This window comes from Pelmatolapia mariae, linkage group LG12, assembly GCF_036321145.2.
Source record: "Pelmatolapia mariae isolate MD_Pm_ZW linkage group LG12, Pm_UMD_F_2, whole genome shotgun sequence".
Classification (NCBI taxonomy): Eukaryota; Metazoa; Chordata; class Actinopteri; order Cichliformes; family Cichlidae; genus Pelmatolapia; species Pelmatolapia mariae.
Window position 1 is genome coordinate 8,222,138 of NC_086237.1, and position 19,314 is coordinate 8,241,451.

The 19,314-nt window shown below is 40.7% G+C and overlaps 1 protein-coding gene across 6 annotated transcripts in view; it reads left to right on the top strand.

Annotated features, from left to right (window-relative positions):
- The window catches only part of tncb (tenascin Cb), a 106,396-nt gene that overhangs the window by 73,278 nt on the left and 13,804 nt on the right, over positions 1–19,314 (top strand). For 5 of the 6 annotated variants that reach the window (XM_063488900.1, XM_063488903.1, XM_063488901.1 and 2 more), the window contains 7 exons: positions 315–578; positions 663–778; positions 1,264–1,417; positions 3,646–3,915; positions 5,603–5,788; positions 9,582–9,671; positions 10,685–10,948. In XM_063488900.1, the coding sequence (XP_063344970.1) occupies positions 315–578; positions 663–778; positions 1,264–1,417; positions 3,646–3,915; positions 5,603–5,788; positions 9,582–9,671; positions 10,685–10,948 (1,344 nt within the window). Of the gene's footprint in view, positions 1–314; positions 579–662; positions 779–1,263; positions 1,418–3,645; positions 3,916–5,602; positions 5,789–9,581; positions 9,672–10,684; positions 10,949–16,296; positions 16,573–19,314 lie in introns of all 6 variants that reach the window. The other variant, XM_063488906.1, reaches the window with a different exon arrangement.

Below are 19,314 nucleotides of genomic sequence, written 5' to 3' on the forward strand. Positions count from 1 at the left end.
GAGAAACTTGGGATTGAGTATCTTGCCCAGGGATACATAGGCATGCAGACTCGAGCAGCCAGGGATCCTACCACCTTCCAATTAGTAGATGACCTTTTCTACCTCTGAGCTACAGCCACTCCGCTGTGAGCCACCAGTATCCACGTGGATATAAAGAGGTTAAAGTTATTCGTTCCACAGAGCACTTTACACTGTGTTTGTCACACCCACAAATAGCATGGCAGACAGTGAGGAGTAACATAACAAAAAGACTTTGGAGGTCAGCATGTTTTCAGCGTTGATGCAGATCAGTGATTTTCAATGTTTCTCTGCAGTGTCACCACCTAAGGACCTGACAGTGGTGGAGGTCACCCCAGAGACAGTAGACGTATCCTGGGAAAATGAGATGCGTGTGACAGAATACCTGATCACCTATGTGCCCACGGCCTCTGGAGGCTTAGAGTTAGACATGAGGGTGCCTGGGGACCACAAGAAGGCCACTATTAGGGAGCTTGAGCCTGGAGTGGAATACCTGATCAGTGTCTATGCTGTGCTCAGCAATAAGAGGAGTGTTCCCGTCACTGCTAGGGTGGCAACATGTAAGTGTAAGATTCTAAAATGCATTTTTTAAGTATAAATGTAGATGAAAAATTTTAAGAGTGTTATCATATTTCCCCTCACAGATCTTCCTGAGCCTGAGGGTCTCAAGTTCAAGTCAGTGCGGGATACTTCTGTGGAGGTGCAGTGGGATCCATTGGACATTGCTTTCGATGGCTGGAACCTCATCTTCAGAAACACGGTTAGTTCTGCTACCTGACCTCATGTGTTCCACGTGGTAGTTAAGCAATTATTTACACGTTCCACCAGAGGAAGCCAATCATTAAGAGCCTAATGTGCATATTTGAGGATGGAGTTTAGAATCTTCTTGGAAAATGCTATAGCCACGCCAGAAGACAAAAACACAGCAGTTAAAACTGTTAGCAAGTCCTGACAGCTCCAGTGACCATAAAGCACAGAGTGAATGTCTCTGTTTAACACTTTATTTTCCTTTTAGAGTGTTTATACAAACCTTTCCAAACAGGGCTACTTGGACTTGTTCAATACTATTAAACCAAATTCCCTGTCAACTCTTAAATTCAGTTGCCACCCAGAATGCTTTTATGTATGATCAGACTGGTTTATTTTCCCCTCTTTCGCTTTACGCGTGATGCCAGGACAAGTCTTTGTAGTGGGTGCTGATTGGTGGGGGTTTTTGTTGGGGTTTTTTTTTGTTGGTGCTGGCAGAAAGAGGAAGACGGTGAGATTCTGAACTCCCTGGGCCGACCGGAGACCACCTTTGAGCAATCGGGCCTGGGTCCAGGCCAGGAGTACGAGGTCAAACTGGAGGTGGTGAAGAACAACAAACGTGGACCGCCTGCCTCCAAGAATGTCGTCACAAGTGAGTCTCCACATTTATACTGGCTGATTTATTTTTTATTTTATAACAGCCTCCTCTATGTATTTAAAAAAAAAGAAAAGCATTAACCATTAACCATACTGAACAGACCCTAACCTCTATATTTATGGTCTTGCTTTTTAAACATGTGCACATATAGCATACATTACTTTTGTCATTCATATCATATCAGGATTTTCTGAAGCCAATTGGCATAAAAAAAGATTTATCTCAGCCGAAAGATGTTTATGTATTTTAATTTCTAAATACTTTTTGTATTTTAAGCCTGGGCAAATTTTTTAACATTTAGTCCTAAAAAACACAGACAGTGTCATATACAGAAATAGGGATCACAATTGTCATTTATAGTTGTCATAGTTAAATGCAAAACAAGTTGTTACTTTTCAATATACGTTCATTTGTTCCTGGGTTATCTGTCGTGTAGTCAAAATATACTGGAAATACCCTGACATGTCAGCATCAAGTGACATTAGATAGCGTTACACTGCTGTGGTTCAGTACGGGCAGTAAAATGTGATATGGATTTTCAGATGTCTGCTTTATTGACTTTATCTAGCTAAAAACCCAAAAGGCTTTTACGACTCTGAGGGGATCAGGCCTGAGGATCATGTAAAATGAGGAAACAGGGTTTTAACTGTAACTTCATCAGCAGGGAAGCCAGCAACCAACAGTGAGTTTTAAGGTGTCCTGACTGGGGAATATGTATTTTCCCTTTATGTGCATAAGAAGGGAAAATACACCTAAAACTGGCACTTCTCGTTATTTAACTTCAGCTGCTGCAAATGAATTTTACTTCAGACCTGGATGTATCTGGTTTCACTCGGTAAATAGAGAATGCAGATTTCACTGTTATCACTGTTATCTAACAGTACCGAGTTAAAAAAAACAAAAAAACAAAAGGCAAAAGGCAACAGAAACATCAAATGTTAAATATTGTGCATCAATACTTTCTGTATAACAGTGTACAAATGCATGAAAATCTGGTCAGATCTTCCAACTTCCAACAACAGTATTGTTCTTTGGGGTACTTACGTGGAGCCTCCTATGGGTTAGCCTATGTGCTTCATTTTGTGCTACCATTAAGATATAAGCCCAGATAGGCATTTTATACCCTTAGAAGAGAGTAAAATACTGTAGCTGTTTCTCTGTGTTTACACTTTCTGTATAAACACCTTGCTGAAGGGGGGGGGGGCGCAGCCCCTCACCCTATCAGAGCTGAGATGGGCTCCTGGGGCCTTGAACAGGATAACTGGTGAAGTAAATAAATGAATGAATGAATACATTTCTGCATATGACATTTTTTTTCAACTGATATATTTAAAAAGCTTTTTGACACACACACACACACACACACACACACACACACAGAGACACACACACACAATATAAAATGGAATGCATGTTTTATATGTCTTACATTTTCTTAAGCATACATGTGTTAAACACCACATGGATTATGAGGTCTGGTGTTCTTCTTGTCATTCAGGCTCTCTTAATGTCTCCCATTATGCCAGCTTGCAGGCCATACTCTGGGATTTGCATTCTGAAGGGCTAATTGTATGAAGTGTATCGCTCAGCTCTCCCCTCTCTGTTTCCCCTTCCTACCTAACCCACCATGTGTAGGAGGCACCAGTCAGTCAAGCAGTCAGACTCAGAGGGCAGCTGGCCTCCCAGAAGAATAGTACCATGACACTCAAATGACACTTTCACAGTCTCCTTAGAAGACAAATCAGTATTAAGCTCAAATGCAGATTTTTCATTTTATCAGCCCCACACAGCGGCTTGACTTTCCTAAACTTGCTTACGTGTGACAAATCAATTTGAGCAGCAGTGAAAAGGCACCCTTCATGGAGCTGGGAATTGATAGTTTGAATAAACTATTAATGCAAACAGGCTGACACATTTTCAGCACCTGCATTACTGAAATGATGATATCCCTCTTTTCAAGGTCTGTGGTCAGCAACTTATGAATAGAGCAAGATATAACTGTCATGTTTTATGACTGTCATGAAAAATTTCTTTTTCTGCTCATACACAAATTCTTGCTGAACACAAATGCACCTGCACCTGACATTTTAACTCAGGAAAATGTCAGGTGATTCAAGTTAGGACATTTTCCAAGTTGTTATACCTCATATGTGGCACCTAATACCTCATATGTGGCACACAGCAACTGAGTTTTGCTAATGACATTGTTACCTCTTCTTCAGTGATCGATGCCCCAAGCCAGGTAAATGTTCGTGATGTGACTGACACCACTGCGCTGGTGACCTGGTTCCAGCCTGTGGCTGAGGTGGATGGGGTCACGATCTCCTACGGGCCCAGCTTGAACTCCGCCGATCGCACTTTGGTGGAGCTGACCTCTGCTGACACCCAGTACCACCTGGGAAACCTCACCCCTGACACAGAGTACGAGGTGTCTCTGACAGCGCGGAGGGGAGAAGGGACCAGCATTCCCATCTACGAGTCCTTCCTTACAGGTAACACCTGTCATTATTTGGTTTGATTTTGCATGTGCTGCCCATTTCAAATCCCCCAGAACATTTCCTTACATCATAACCAAAGAGATCAGCAGGCTGCTGAAGCCACTCTTCCAGTTTTGGTGGTTACAGATCCTGATGCTCCTATTACCACTGGTATCACTTTGGACTTTACCTTCCACATCTGCTCCAGTTGTTACCTCAGGCCCTGGTACTTCTTTATTTTTCCATCCTCCTTCTTCCTGATGTTGCTCCCTGCTTGGATTCCCACATTCATCACAACTGCAGTCTTCTGCCCCTTGTCAACCCACCACTATGTCTTTCTGGAATTTAAAGTCCCACGGGACCTTATCCCAGTTGCCTGAGAACAACAGGACTTGGGAAATTTTAACCCACATGTAACACAGATGTTTCTGAACACTATCCCAGCCACTTGGTTGTGCCTCTCAGTATATGCTGTCCCAGCTTGTATCTTATGTCTTGCTACTATGTGCTGGAAAGTCTCTGGGGCACTTTTGTACAGCCTGCAACTTGGACTGTGTTGGCTGTGGTAGAATCCTGCCTGCATCTGGTGCCTAGAGCTTGTGCTTGCATCATCTATGCTCAGGAGGTGGCGGATGGCCATTCCACTCCTGAATCCATATCTGTATCTGCTCTATGTGATGAGATAGCTTAGCAGGCTGAGGCCTTTGCAGAACAGCAGTGGTGACAGTGTATCACCTTTGGATATTCCAAACTTAATAATGCCTCTGACTTAGTCTCCAATGTTGTCTTTCACAGTTCCATTGAGTTCCCGATGAAAGTTACCACTGCACTATTAGAACTGTACAGTATACAACACTCTAGTATCAATGTGAGTCTTTCTTGTAGCCGATCCATCCATGGATGAATCATTTCATTGCAGAATTGAGGGAACAGTAAAACAGTAAAGGCTGATTTCAAAATGATCAGTATCTATCGTATGTTGGTCCCTGTCCAGACTTTCAAAGTTTAAAGATGACCATACCTGCTAGATATGCAGAGAAGAGATCTTTGCACCCTGATTGTAAATACGTGAAAGATTTGTTTTTTTCTTTTATTTGGAATGCATAAATGTTAAAAAGGAACATAAAATTGTTATTCTGACACATTAGGGTTATCACTGATGATGATTTAGACCTCAGAGAGTTAATGCATGAAATCTGCTATTATCCATTATATATTACTGCTATTTTATAATATGATGATAAAATAATTATATGTGTGGCTTCTACCAGTACTGACATGAACCTAAAATTGTACAAAAAAGATTAATGATATATGCAAGAGGACCAGGACCAAGAATGTGGAATACACTGCTACTCCTAACAAGTCTTACAGTACACGTGGTGCACAACATATCCTTTGTCTTAATGCATGAAATAGAGAATTCTGCTCAACTAACCTAATGGATCTTACCAGCAGCTATATTTATAATGTGCCTATTACTGTAAAAATAATTACCGTACCATAAAGCTATAATTCAACAAAAATGTCTTCAAGGCACTTTACCTTTAAATATTAGTGAGAAAGCCCCAACAATCACTTGAGGTTTTGGTGTAAAGGGAACTTCTTGTTTTTCCTTTATTCATAAATGAGAAATCCATTTACGTAAACGTAAAGGTCAGGGTAAGGTTACATCTATCTAAAGTATATTTCTACATTGTAGACCTGGACGCCCCCAGAGACCTGCAGACAGTGGAGCTGACAGACGAGAGCATCACTCTTGAGTGGAAGAACAGCCGTGCTCAGGTCGACAACTACCGCATCAAGTATGGACCTCTGTCTGGTGGAGAGCACGAAGAGCTGCTGTTTCCCCCAGGACCTAAGGACTCCACTCAGGCCAAGATCACTGGTTCTGTATCACAAACAAACATCTATCCAAATAACATACTGCTGTTCAAAAATAAATCTATATTAGCTATATTATATTAGCTGTCTATGTAGCTTATAAAGGCTTAACAAAGCACAGTTAATTGGAAAATGATAGCATGACAGATGCTTTTTTGGGGGAATTTCTGTAAATTTTTATCTGCTTATAATTAATGTGCAAAATGTTAGGAAATTATTAATTAACCATTTTATTGGTACAGAATAGTTATAGTGATTAGCTATATATAAGCCTACCTACCTTGTTCTTCCTGTTTCGTTATGCCCATAAACTGTTTATGCATGACCACTGGTTTGTCAACTTGGATTTTCAAGCCTTTAGCGTTGTTGCCCGTACCATGTTGGCATTGTGAACCAAAGGTAACAATATATGGGTGGGAAGGTTGAGTGGTAAGTTAGCAGCTAGAGCTAGCAAGCTTGGTTAGCAAACTGCATCGGTAAGGGTAGTGCATTTAGGACAGGATGTGATTCAGGTGCAGCTCAATGACTCTACTTACATGAGGTGGAAGCTAGCAGAAAGCTGGTGTTCTAGTCACCATATTATTCAATTAATATATATGCACTTGTTTCATTTCAGCTTAGTGTGGGATTCTCTGCTGTGTTTTACATGTAACACCTCTTTATGCACACAGAGCGGAAAAGACGTGAACATTACGCAACTGCAGTACAAGCCTCCCAACAAGTGTATATCTAAGCCAAACATATCAGGTCTGTTTTTTAACATTCACAACTAAAGAGAGGCCAGCAGGGAAATGTGCTGTCATATGCTCAGTTAAAGCACGATTCAAAGACAAGCTTCCTACACATCAGTTAAAAAAAACACAAGGGAATTTGGACAGGTCCTGACAGCTGAGTAGATGACATTTGCAGAAAAGTAAAAGGTTTATAATATAACACAGTGATAGTGATTTATTAGCCATTATTGCAGATTTGATATAGTAGTTAATTACAGCTGAAAGGATAGATTATAGAGCTGTCCTGAAAATGACTTATAAAGGATCATTTTGTTATCCATTAACAAAGCTTTGATACCCTTTGTTTGACTTAAAATTGGTTATTTTTCTCAGAAACTATCAACCTCAGTTGAGAGTAAAGCTCTCAGTACCTTAGTGCTATCATATACTCAGTGGGCACTTTTTTCCATACACCTCAGCAGGAACATGTACACATGCCCACAACTAGCTGCTGTAGTTGAAACAGAGCATCTGAATGGGGAAGAAAGATGACTGAAGAGACTTTAAATGTGACATGATTGTTGGTGCTAGATGGGGTGATCTGAGTATTTCAGAAACAGCTGATCTGCTGGGATTTTCCCACAAAACGATCTTTAGGTGTGTGGGCCACTGAGTCATAGCCCCTCTGGGTGGAAATGCCTTGATGATGCCAGGGGTCAGAGAAAAATGACCCGCACAGCTTTGAGCTGACAAAAGTTACCCAAATAAACTCCTCATCCTCTAAGTATGAAAATACAAATCCATACCACATTGTATCACTGGGTCAAGTTGGTGGTGATGTGTGGTTTCTTAGCACAATTTGGGTCTCTTAGTACCAATTAAGCCATAAAATACTTGCGTGTTGTTGCTGACCAATAGTTGCTATGCCTTACGTCGCAGAGCAGGTTTTCTATCGGTTAGAAGATTAGTGGATCCTAACTACTCCAGTCAACATGCTGAATATCCATTTATTCTTCTGTTTTCATCCATCAGACTATGAGAGTGTGTGCAAAGATAAAAGATAAAGACAAAAGTACTGTGAAAGTGTGTGTGACAGAGGGACTAAGTCTTACAGTAGAAAGTGTTGTAAGACTTTAGCTATTTATTCATTTATGACCATAGAGTTCCCATCTTCTCACAGTTGCTGCCAGCAAGATAACACCAAATCCTCTCAACCTTGTTTCTTGAACATGACAATAAGTTTACTTCACTCAAACGGGCTCCATCGTCACCAAATGTCAGTTCAATAGAGCTGGGATGTGGCAGAAAGGGAACTCCTTATCATAGATGTGCAGCCAACAACTAGGTGATGATATCATGAAAGTATTTTTCCAAAATCTCTGAAGAATCTTTCCAGCACTTTGTTAAATCTGTGCCATGAAGTATTAAGGCACTTCTGAAGGCCAGCTGTGTATAGCGAGGTGTACCTGTGAGTGTTTAACACTCACCAGGTCACAAGTGACCCATTTAGGGTTAGCAGTAGGGTTTGGGTTAAGCTCATGTCCACCCCTTTTTCTAAAATTTTCACCTATTTGAAAGAGCCAAATAAAAAAAAAAAGACAGTTAAATACAAAATCTGTAACTCTGTATCAAAATCACTGTATGAAGTTTCATTCTAGTTTCTTAAAATTACATGTATAACGTGGAGTACAAAACCTAATCCTTATTCCTAAACCATGCTGAAAGAGGGAAAACGAGCCATTAACAAAGCCATGACTTACAGCGATTGTTCCTTAGTTATGGAGAAGGCATCATGGACTTTTCCACAACCCATTAACCCAGATGATATCTTTAATGTCTTATATAACTGCTATATCAACAGAATAAGTAAATCTTTGTTAACCTGTACTAAAGGTTTTGTCTAATCAGGGATTTTGTAGTTACTTCTTGCCAGTTGTTTCACTCAGCTGTTTTCAGGGTTTGTTTTGCTGCTTTGTGATCATGTTGGCTCATTAGTATTATGCATCCAAATGGCACAGCTGAAAGGCCCCTGTGGAAAACTAAATGATACAGTGTGAAGTGTTTATTTTTCAAATTCATGGGACAAGCGTTTGTGGGACTCTGTGTTAAATGGCTAGAGTTATTTTCAGCCTGCTCATTTTCCAAGACAGGTTCTCTTTGTTTTGTTTTGTGAAATGTTTGCTTGTCTACAAAAGACCCACTTTATTAGAAAATCACCCAGGAGGGGCTTGGCATTGAGACATTAATTGGAAAACATTGCCGCTTGTTTCGCTGGGAGACTTTGCTCAGACAAGAATAGCAGGCACGTTTTTCATCTCTCTGCATTGCTGACATTAAAAAGCTATGCTTTGAGGCGGATGTGTTTTGTTTTTATTGTTTGTTTGTTTGTTTGTTTCTACACTGTGCATTCAGCACGGTAGGATTAGAAACCATGAGAAAAAAGACCCCCAAAACAAGCTCGTAGTGTCTTTGTCTGGCCACATTCTTTGTCCTTGGGAGGCCCGGCTCATGAAAATAAAGCACTGTGTCCTTTCAGCTGACGCCCCCCTCTGCTCCACACACACCTCAGCACTTCTTTCACACACTTATTATCTGTAATTGCCTTCACGCTCGTGATTTTATTGATAATGAGTTTCCTGGGCATTAGGTGTAATTTCATGCTGTAAGGCTCTGTGTGCGATGACCTCTGTGGGAGTTAATAAAGGCGATCAGGCCCAGAGAGGGCTTAATTGTAGAGACTAAAGGGCCTCTGGAGCCTGCTATATCATAGCAAGTAGTGTTTCTGCTCCGCAACAAGGGCCCTATAGATCCATCAATGCAAATATAACACTGATGTTCTGCAGCGAGCGCAGGCTTACCATGAAATGCAATTAGGCTGCAATCTATTGTGCAATAAAGCCACAAGAGAGTGTTTTTTTGTGCGTTTGCCATAGGCATTGGAGCCATTAGCTGAAACAGCTGGCCACTTGACTACAGAGGCTCCCCGTCGTTCATTTGTTGACACCTCAGTGGATGTGAACAAGCGAAACATGACATAGCTTTTTATTTCCGTATCAGTGTTTTTAATGTTACCCTGTTCTGTAGGCCTGAGACCCGGCACGGAGTATGGGATGGGTGTGACGGCAGTGAAAGATGAGAGGGAGAGTCTGCCCACGACGGCCAACGCTGTGACCGGTGAGATGCTGACACTGACACACTGTTTTTAATAATCACGTTCTATATGTAACGCTTTTTTTTCAGAGACTAGATATCCTTTTGTGATTCCTGCTACACTGATAGAATTTATATGCTAATTCTACAAATTGATATTTAAAAAGAAACATTCATTTTTTGGACAAGGCTCAAGTTTTGGTTCGAAGGATGTAGTTTACCGTAGCGAGAGTCAGGGTGGCACCCTCCACTCCTCAATATTCATATGAATGTTTTTGGTTTTATTCCCTCATGGCTGAATCTTCTGCTTTATTGCAAAATCTGCCATATCGTTATGAGACAGTCACGTTTTCTTATGCATGCTAATGTGGACAGGAGGTGCGTCCATTTTTAAAGTCTTTAGAATTGCTGAATTTTCAACAGATTTTTCAAATTGATTGATATTCATTTGGTATTTATTTGATCCTATAGACAGAATATTAGAACAGGTTTTAAAGCCAGGTGGCCCACTGGGCCTAAGCTGGTCTATAGCTGTTACATTTACTAATATATCTTATTAGCACTAATCAAGAGAGGTTAAATCATTTGTCTTCCTAGAATTCTGTGGCCTCATGCTGGAATATCTATAAATTTATTTTTTTCTTAATGCGACAGTTAGCAGTTAATGTTATAATAGATAGATAGTCTTACAACTTTTCTGATGGGTATCCTATAGTATATTTAGCATAACAATAGTTTGGAGACTAAATAATCAGTGTTTCTTGACTACAATTGTGCACCAAGCTTTATTCCTTCAGAATCTATTACCTCTCGATAATTCTGCCCTCTTGTTTCACTGCTCTGATCACGTCTTTCAAATCAGATCTAACCACGATAACATATTGCTTTTGCATGCCATCAAATGATGTTTTATTAACTAGTATAGTAGTGGACTTCAGTAAGCATCAGTAAGGCAGCAAAACAAATCTAAACAGGAAAATGCAACTGTTGAAAAAAGGTCTTCAGTGTAATACCTCCCCTCTTTCACACACCATCAGCCCTCGATGCTCCCAAAGACCTGACTGTAACAGAGATGACCGAGACCACTATGATGCTGGAGTGGAGGCGTCCCTTTGCCAAACTGGACTCCTACAGGCTGGTTTACATTTCCGCTGATGGTCACAGGGCTGAAGAAGTGATCCCGGGCAGCTCTGAAACTCACACCCTGAGGGGCCTGACACCCGGCATGCTGTATACCATCAACATCAGTGCAGAGAGGGGCCGCAGAAGCAGCGTGCCCGCCACCATCTCAGCACCCACAGGTCAGCACGGCTGAACACATGTGAAAAGAGAAGTTTCTAGTAAAGCAGGAGTGGTTTGTTTGACATTATAGGTTTTCTGAATTGTCTGGCAGAAAAAAACGTAGAAAGAAAAGAGAAAAAAAAAAGGGTAGAGAGAGAAGCCAAGCAATCTTGATAGCTTTTCTGCTGGCATTTATGCCAATGAGATAACATTTAACATTTTCAGATACCCAGATAAAAAATGATATGTAACCTATATTAGCATCGCAGCCATCCACTCCACATTTATTATACTCTGTCTCCAAACTGTTAGCCACGGCACTTGTGAACCCTGCGGTTAGTTTTGGCCAAAGCACTTCCACAACATTGCTTATAATGTAATATCACACAAAAATAACTTAAAATCTGAGCAGGTAAAAACAAAATGAACCTGCATACCACTAGAACTAAGTCAGCTCTTAGCTTAAGCTGAGACTTGGTCTGCATAATTCTATTGCCTGGTTTCAGCTGGCGATGCATGGCAGACTCACTGAAGTTCTTATTGACCAGAGGTTTATTTACATTTCATCATTCGTTACAGCAGCCACACTGACGCAATGAATTGAACCCATTGTTTGCTTCTCAGTTCAGTGTCTTAAACTCCCTCAGTCCCCCATTGATAGACTGTGGGTTTATTTTTTCTATTTTCCAAGTTTTCCTTGGAAGAAAAGGCAAATAAGGTGACGGTGGCAAATTTTTCATGCTGTGGTCTGAGAGCCTCCAAGGCAAATATTTCACTGTTAAACCTTCCGGTTATGTAACAAGTGCTCATTAAATGCATAGTTACAGGCAAAAATTGATAACCTTTGAGGGAAAAGGTGAGCCATTGGAATAACTATTTTTTGATACGTTATTGGCTGCTGCACCATGCTCTTTGTGTTCACTTGTTTGTGTGGTCATGAATAGTACATATGAGTGAACCCCTGAGTACGTGCGTTGTGTATGGGTAGGTTCATGAGGCTTGGGGTGGGGTTGGGGGGTGGTTGTATGGATATGTGTGCGCCATGCACAATGTTCATTCATGTGATAATTGTTGGCGTGAGCCCCGCTCCCCTCTGGGTTTGTGCGATTTGACCACGATGAACTGTGGGTCTGTCAGATAAAAGGCCACATGCTGGGACTCCTGTTAAAACATTGTCTCTGAAATCAGCAGCCCTCTAATCCACAGCCTGGCCGATACTTTAGCCTTTATCGTATCCAAACACGTAGCGCAAACACAGATCATGCTCTTGTTGCAGGAGGGGCTCAAGGAAAGAGGAGGGGTGGAGTGAGGAGTCTGGGAACCTTACAGTCATCAAAAAGTATCAAGAGTTTGATGTCAAGTCTTTCAGATAAGTGTGCAGGGAAATAGTGGCAAACCAAAATGCACCTTTCAAAGTCCAAATAATTTTAGAAGCAGGATATACAATTTAGATACTATGCAATAAAAAAAACCAAAATAGGGAAATCAGGTGCCACAGGCAAGGATTATCATAATTTAAACTAATCAGCTGACTGAGTTTGGATCACAATATCTGACTTCCGTGAATATGCGCATATTTGCACAAAGGAAAACTAAACCCACAGAGTTACCCTATAATCAGCTGTCCTGAAAGCCTTTTACAAAGTGTTGACATATTTGGATTTTGGCAGTTGCTGCAAATTCTGCCAAGAAGTCAGGTTATATGTGACTGTTTCCATCAAATTTGATTCATGGTGCATTAACAACCCAACATAATAGAACAGAAAGAGAAAGCAAAACATTGTGAATAAAGCAAGATCAATGTCCTGCATGCATTGACATGATCTGTAAGAAGGTCTGGACACTGCCTAGTGGAGAAGTTCAACTCTCATTCTTTAAATTAACACACTGAGGATGAATGAGTATCAAATGGAAGATATCCATATAAGAAGGTGATATCTTAGGGGACCATTTGATAATGTCATTGCACACATCTTCAACCGCATGAGCAGATTTTAAGGGTTCTCTCAAATTCAAGAGAAAAAAAAAGACATTCCCATCACCTCTATAGTAGACTTTAACTAGACCTTTAAAATTTAATACATATAGAGTAAAACTGAACTTTGTTTGAAGAGCAGAAGTGCTATGTGTGAACAGCATCTCTGTAGGACTTGCTGTGGCCATTGCTACATTCTTATGTAGGGAAGAAACATAAAATGCAAAACAAGACAAACAAGCTTAAAAGAGATTTTTGTAAAGGCTTGTTTTATATGTTGAAAATTGAAATTTCATTCATCTCAATTTAAAGCAGCACACACACTAAAATCTTAGAGTCACGCTTTGCTAAACCAAATATTGAAATCGCGGCTAGATCTCACTGAGTTAATGGGAACGTTTTTTCCCCTTCTGTTTGTTTTAAGTTAAATAGTATTTTTTGCCCTGTTAAAGACAAAGCGTACGTTTAAGTTTAGAAGCTAGCTAAAAAGAAATTTATTTTAGCTAACTATAGTAAATATATAGTTAGTTAGGCTAGCTAATAAGATTAGAGATCAACTTTAGAGCCTGGGCTAAGAGAAATATCGGTGAGCCTGGGCCAAATCACTGAACAGGACCTTTAAATGCTACTTGCCTGGCATTTAAAAGTTTGGGCCCTATGAAGAGTTAAACGTGTGCTTGGTGAGTATCTGGTGTTAGCTTTTGTGAAACCATGATGTCATCATCTAAATACAGACTTTTGGTCCTTTTTTCAACACCAAGGAATCCATGTGCCAGACACAGCTAAACTAATCGACTAACTGCTATGACATTTTAACACATTAACTAACTACCACTTTGTGCGTTTAAGACAGCCATGAAATTTATAAAAGATGGATGCAGCCACAGCGATGTTACCTGTTGGTTTGTAAGGTCCTGTTTTTGAAGATTTGGCCTGACAGTTTTGGCCTTTGCCATCTTAGCTTTTTTTAAACCTGACATCACAAGCAAGGGACAGATCTGACTGGGACTTTCCATGGACAGTGCATGCAGCACACCTAGAAAATCACATGGCAGGTGAGGCCTAAAGAAAACCCTGCCTTCAAGTTTCTTCTGGTCTGTACCATAATTGACAAAATAGGCATCATGTTGTATTTAATAATTGTTAGGTAAGGGGCTGGATTTTAGTACCTTGCATTTTATTATTAGACCTTGAAGGTATGTCCATCTTTTATATAAAGTCCATGGTTTTCTTTCTTTTTAACCTCAGATGAATTGTGACCAAGTGAAAAGCTAATCTTCACTTCTTGGTTTTCCTACATTAAGTCCTCTGATTTCACATTCAAAATCAATACACAAGCATTTCTGTAATGGTTTATACAGCACCGCAATGCAACCGAAGCTTACGCGGTCATAGGGATATTTCCAAGGGTTTTACTGATTTACAGTGTATGGTTTTGTTTTTCTATATATTTATCATCTATTATTTTACAGAGTCGACAAATTCCAAAATTATATCTACTTACAATTATAGATGTGCGGCCCTATGCTTCACCAGGAGTCTACAGGAAAATTGATTGACAATTATAGATGTATGTTAGAAATCACTTAAATCACTTTCTGCTTTTCATTGCTCAATCACAACAAAATATGTACATATATATATGTCCATTTCATGCTTTAGAGAGGCAAAGCGTGAAATGGACACGGTGGACCAGCATGTCGATTACATGCTTTGATGTAATTCATATGATTGCTATATAAGGAAAATTAAAGAAAAGATTAGGGTATTTCCAAAAAACAAAAGACTCAATCTCTCTTTATACTGTAGGCACAGAAAATGGTCATGCATTTTCCTTGTCCGTCTGAGCTCTCGGTAATCAATGATCAGCTGATTCCAACCAACCCCCCACCTTACATTCCTATTGTCTACCATCCCATTTACTCTCTGCTGTGCCGCACAGTGAAAGAGGATAATGGGAGCCTTGATGTTTACCTGAGCCATCTATCTCCATCTCTTTCTAATCTACTCTGTGAATGCTTGCACACACAATGGACTACAATTACAGGCTGTTCATGGCTCTGCATGGCCTCCCCGTAGGTTTGAAGTGGACAGCGTACTTCTGCCGCACTGGCCGGGCTCCGCTGCACCTTCAAATGTTAATGGCTCATTCACAGCCATTAATGCGCACAAGCTGCATCAGCATATCTGCCCACTGCTCTCTATCTTTATGTCTTCCACTGATATGGTAATATAGAGTAGATGGCTATAGGTAGACAATGATAATGGGGCTATTTGTTCTCTCTGGTCTTTTGTAGTGGAAATATGAGAATATTTCCATTCTGGACCTTTTCTCCTTTCTCCTGACGGCGAAATGAAATTACTGAGTGCTGGAGAATTGTCTTTCCCCCTACATGTGATTATATAGTTCTTTGTTGGTTGTTATATGTTTCACATGTACATTGTTGTGAGTTGTTGTCAACAGGAAATGTTCCAAAAGAACCTAAAAAAAATCTCAAAATGTGTGTCCATCATGTGATCAAAAACTTCCAGAAATTGGCGTACCCACAAAATTTTTTGCAGATCTCTATTTATTTGATAGGAATAATCCAGCTTAAGGAGTACAAAGCGTGACACTGGTAATTTGCACAAAGAGGTTGATTTCCAACTCGTGTCCCTTGTTGGGTTTTTCACATCCACCATACACAAATAAAACATTCTAATATTCAACCACATAAAACCAAAATACAATATAGATACATAATGACAACGAATTACAAATAATACACATAATCAGATACATTCATGAAAGGAGATACATTCCTAAAAATAATCTTCACTTCAATAATCTTCATTAAAAAATATAGTCTAATTAATTCAAATGACCTCAGCTTTGATTATTATTATTTTTGGGGGCCAGTTTGCACCAGCCCTCAAATGGATACATATTTTTAAATACAAGTATTTGAAACATTAATACATGAAATTACAAGCAGCATATTGGTACATCCTAGTAGCCTATCACTAACTGAAGGAAATCCAGGTTAGATCGCATGGTCATAAGTACAGAGAAACTGTGTGACTTACAGTGAGAGATTAAAAAAAACAGCTGTTCTTGATTTTTATAGCCCTATTCCTGGAACATTTTGATCACCACTTGTATGTTTGTGTTTTAAGGTTTGACCAATATATGAAGCCAGATGTATTTTCTATCATCTTAACATCCACCAGGTTGGCAGTGATCATTCTTTATGGGATTACCTAGCCCTTGAAAAGCAAGCTTAACCCTACCCCTAAAGAGTTCACCGGTGACCTCGTGGATATTAAGCAGTTAGAAGTGTACAAATGAGTTGACCATCGGCTTTGCCATATGAATTGGTCTAACCTTTTGTTGATGTGTTTGTCATCACCCAGAGGAGGAGAAGCCCGTGGTGACCAACGTTACCATCAGCGATGTAACGTGGGACAGCTTCCTCTTGTCCTGGTTTGCCGAGGATGGGGCTTTTGAGTCTTTTCTGATCACGGTAACTGATGCAGAGACGGGCGCTGAGTGGCAAAATCACACTGTGCCCGCTGATGTTCGCAGCCTCGCCATCACCGGCCTCTACCCCACCACCTGGTACAGAGCTATTGTATACGGGGTGTACAGGGGAGCCCCATTAGACCCTGTCATTGCAGAAACCATCACAGGTATCAATGCAGTCAATTCTGGGGCCTAGCATTTTCCTCTGATTTCTTCTTTTTCTAATAGACACAGTCCTGTAATCTGTCCTTCTCTCTGTGAATTTTCTAAATTACTCTGTTCAGCACTGCCTTGAAGTGTGGCAATCACTAATAGGTGTTATACAAACACTTGTTCTTGTGCATTTTTTTATACCGTTGGACCTCTTTCTTGATATGCTCAAAAATGTATCAGATTGCAAAGAATTTATTTTTATAAATCTTTGAGAATGAAACTTTTAACTTAGGGATGAAAACAGCTTGTTTTGTTCACGCCCATGGGATTTCTCCAAAGCAACAAGTCGGGTCTTATTTTCTTGGTTAGCTTCAGGTTTGGAAATACATTTTTAAAAAAAGTATACATAAAGGCAATTTATCAGCCCTTGCAGTGGAGATTACTCTTTGCAGGGTAAACAAAATCTCTGCGCCTTCCAGACACTGTGAACAATCCAAATCCCCAAGCAACACTCCCTCATCAGCCATCCATCACACGCGTATCCCTGCCTTTGATGCAGGGATCGTGAAATGGGCTAACACTACAGCGCCCACACAAAACTCATTCAATCTATATTAGTCCAGCCACGGAGCTGCGTTTGATCCACTTGTCAGTCTGCCTGTTGGTATGAGTCCAGCCTGAAACAGCACCTGGTCTGGTATGTGAACAGGGAGAAATGAGAAGGTCAAGGTGCACTGGTTTCCCCTTCCCCAACACCAGTCATTATCAGTGATTAGCATGCTGTAAATCCCAGTATGTGTCTAATAAGAGGGCTTTAAACATCGAAAGCATATAATACCAAGAATGTTGGAGAATGTAGTTTTACATTAAATAAGGGATACAAAAAATATGACACAATTCTTTACAGGACCATAACAACTGAAATCTGAAAGAACCTTTAGACTTTGACTATCTTAAGCAGGTCTATGGTAGAATTAGGACTAGGATACTGAAAACAGTGGTACTAATGAGATATGGTGTGGAGTCGCTTCTGTTCTGGGGCATAAACGGTAGATAGAGTCAGTCAAAAAAATGTTTTATTTTCTGAGAGATTTTCTGAGCATTGCTTTTGGTATTAATTTTTCTTAGCCACAGCAACTATTATATACTTCTTGTGAAAGGTTTGTGAAATGGTCTAACTTTCATCAGATTAAAGAAATTAAGACCAGTCTAGTCATAAAGAAAATTTGTGGAAAAAGGCTACAGAGAGAGAGAGAGAGAGAGAGAGAGAGAGCAGTAATCACAAGCAGGTGAACTCACACACTAATGAGGGTGGGGAAGCCGGGAAGTAAAAACCGTGAAATGCATGTGCTCTAATATAAAACGGGATGGAATGAAAGAAAGATCAAGTGTAAGTGCACAATGACTGCACTGTCAAAACACTGAGGTAAACAGGTAACAGAAACACAGATCATTATAAAGATTTTGTGAAACACATGAAATATTGTGCAGGCTTAAAAGTCAAAAAATAAGTAGCTGAGTATCCAACAGTATCATTCAGCATTTGACTGATGAGGATCAGTCATGTGGAAGAAAGATGGTAGGACTGATGGAGAGAGGAAAAAAACCCTGAGGCTCTTTTGTCACTTTGTGTGAGGCCTCTCTTCTGTATGCATCCCCAGTTCCCTCAAGCCTGGACTGCACTTCATTCTCATGCTGCCGTTGCCCCTGGGCTCTGGTGCTAGGGTGCCAGGGGCTTCTGGGGCCACGCAGAATATGGCATGCGCTCAACACGGCCCATTGTCTGCATGCTAATGGTGTGGCAAAACCATCTTAACATTTTTCATTAGCATCACTTAATCCATAAAACATTCCGACTTGTGAATACAAGCGCTGACTAATTATGTTATGCACGGTGGCCGTCGTCGGTCTGCTGAAGAAGGACACTGCAGGGAAAATAAAGTTGTCGCTGAGGATGGAGTGAGGAAACTTTGATTAACAGAGAGGGTGTTTTATACAATGAATGACTGGAACCACTGAGAGCACCCAGAGAAAGCTCAGTTCAGAATCGTATCCGTACAAGCTATTATCAGGCGAGACTGGGACCAGCCCTGGGGTTCAGCTTGCAGACCCCCTTAGCAGGTTAGCTGGCGCCGGTGTGTACCTCATCCACTAACAGGCTCCTTTTTGTTCCCTCAGGTCTTGAGAGGGGGTGGAAGTGTAGAGAAGGTGGAGGCGGTTGTGAGAGGGTGAAATCAGTAGCAAGCTAACACATGTTAGCTGATGGATGTAGCTCTCTTCTCTCTTCCGCTGACCAGCTGAAGCCGGCTGGCGGCTAATGAAGAGTGACAGCTCCCTGGGATTTGTGTGCTCTGCTTCTCATTTCCACCGCTTTTTCTCACAACAAATGCCTCATGGTTTTTCCCTCACATTAAAAAAAGGGGGTTTCAGGCTAGTTCAAGGACCCCTGAGACCCTCACATTTGGTGTTGTGTTTTAATGAGCAGTGGCGCTGGGCTTCACTGAGCCTTTCTTGAGCCCACTTATATCTACTTCTATCCAGGCTGCTTTAAAAGCTCTGTCCAGTCCATGTATCCATCTGCATGGCTACCGGAAGTTTCTCTGACTAATTAGCAGCAGCGAACATATCCTCAGGAGAAACAGAGCTTTTTCTCCCACAGCTGTAGACTCCTGCTGTGTCTCAGCCTTTCTTCCTATCACTGTCATTATTAGAAGCTGCTAATGACTGCTTGACTACCGGCTTTTACAAGTTCACAT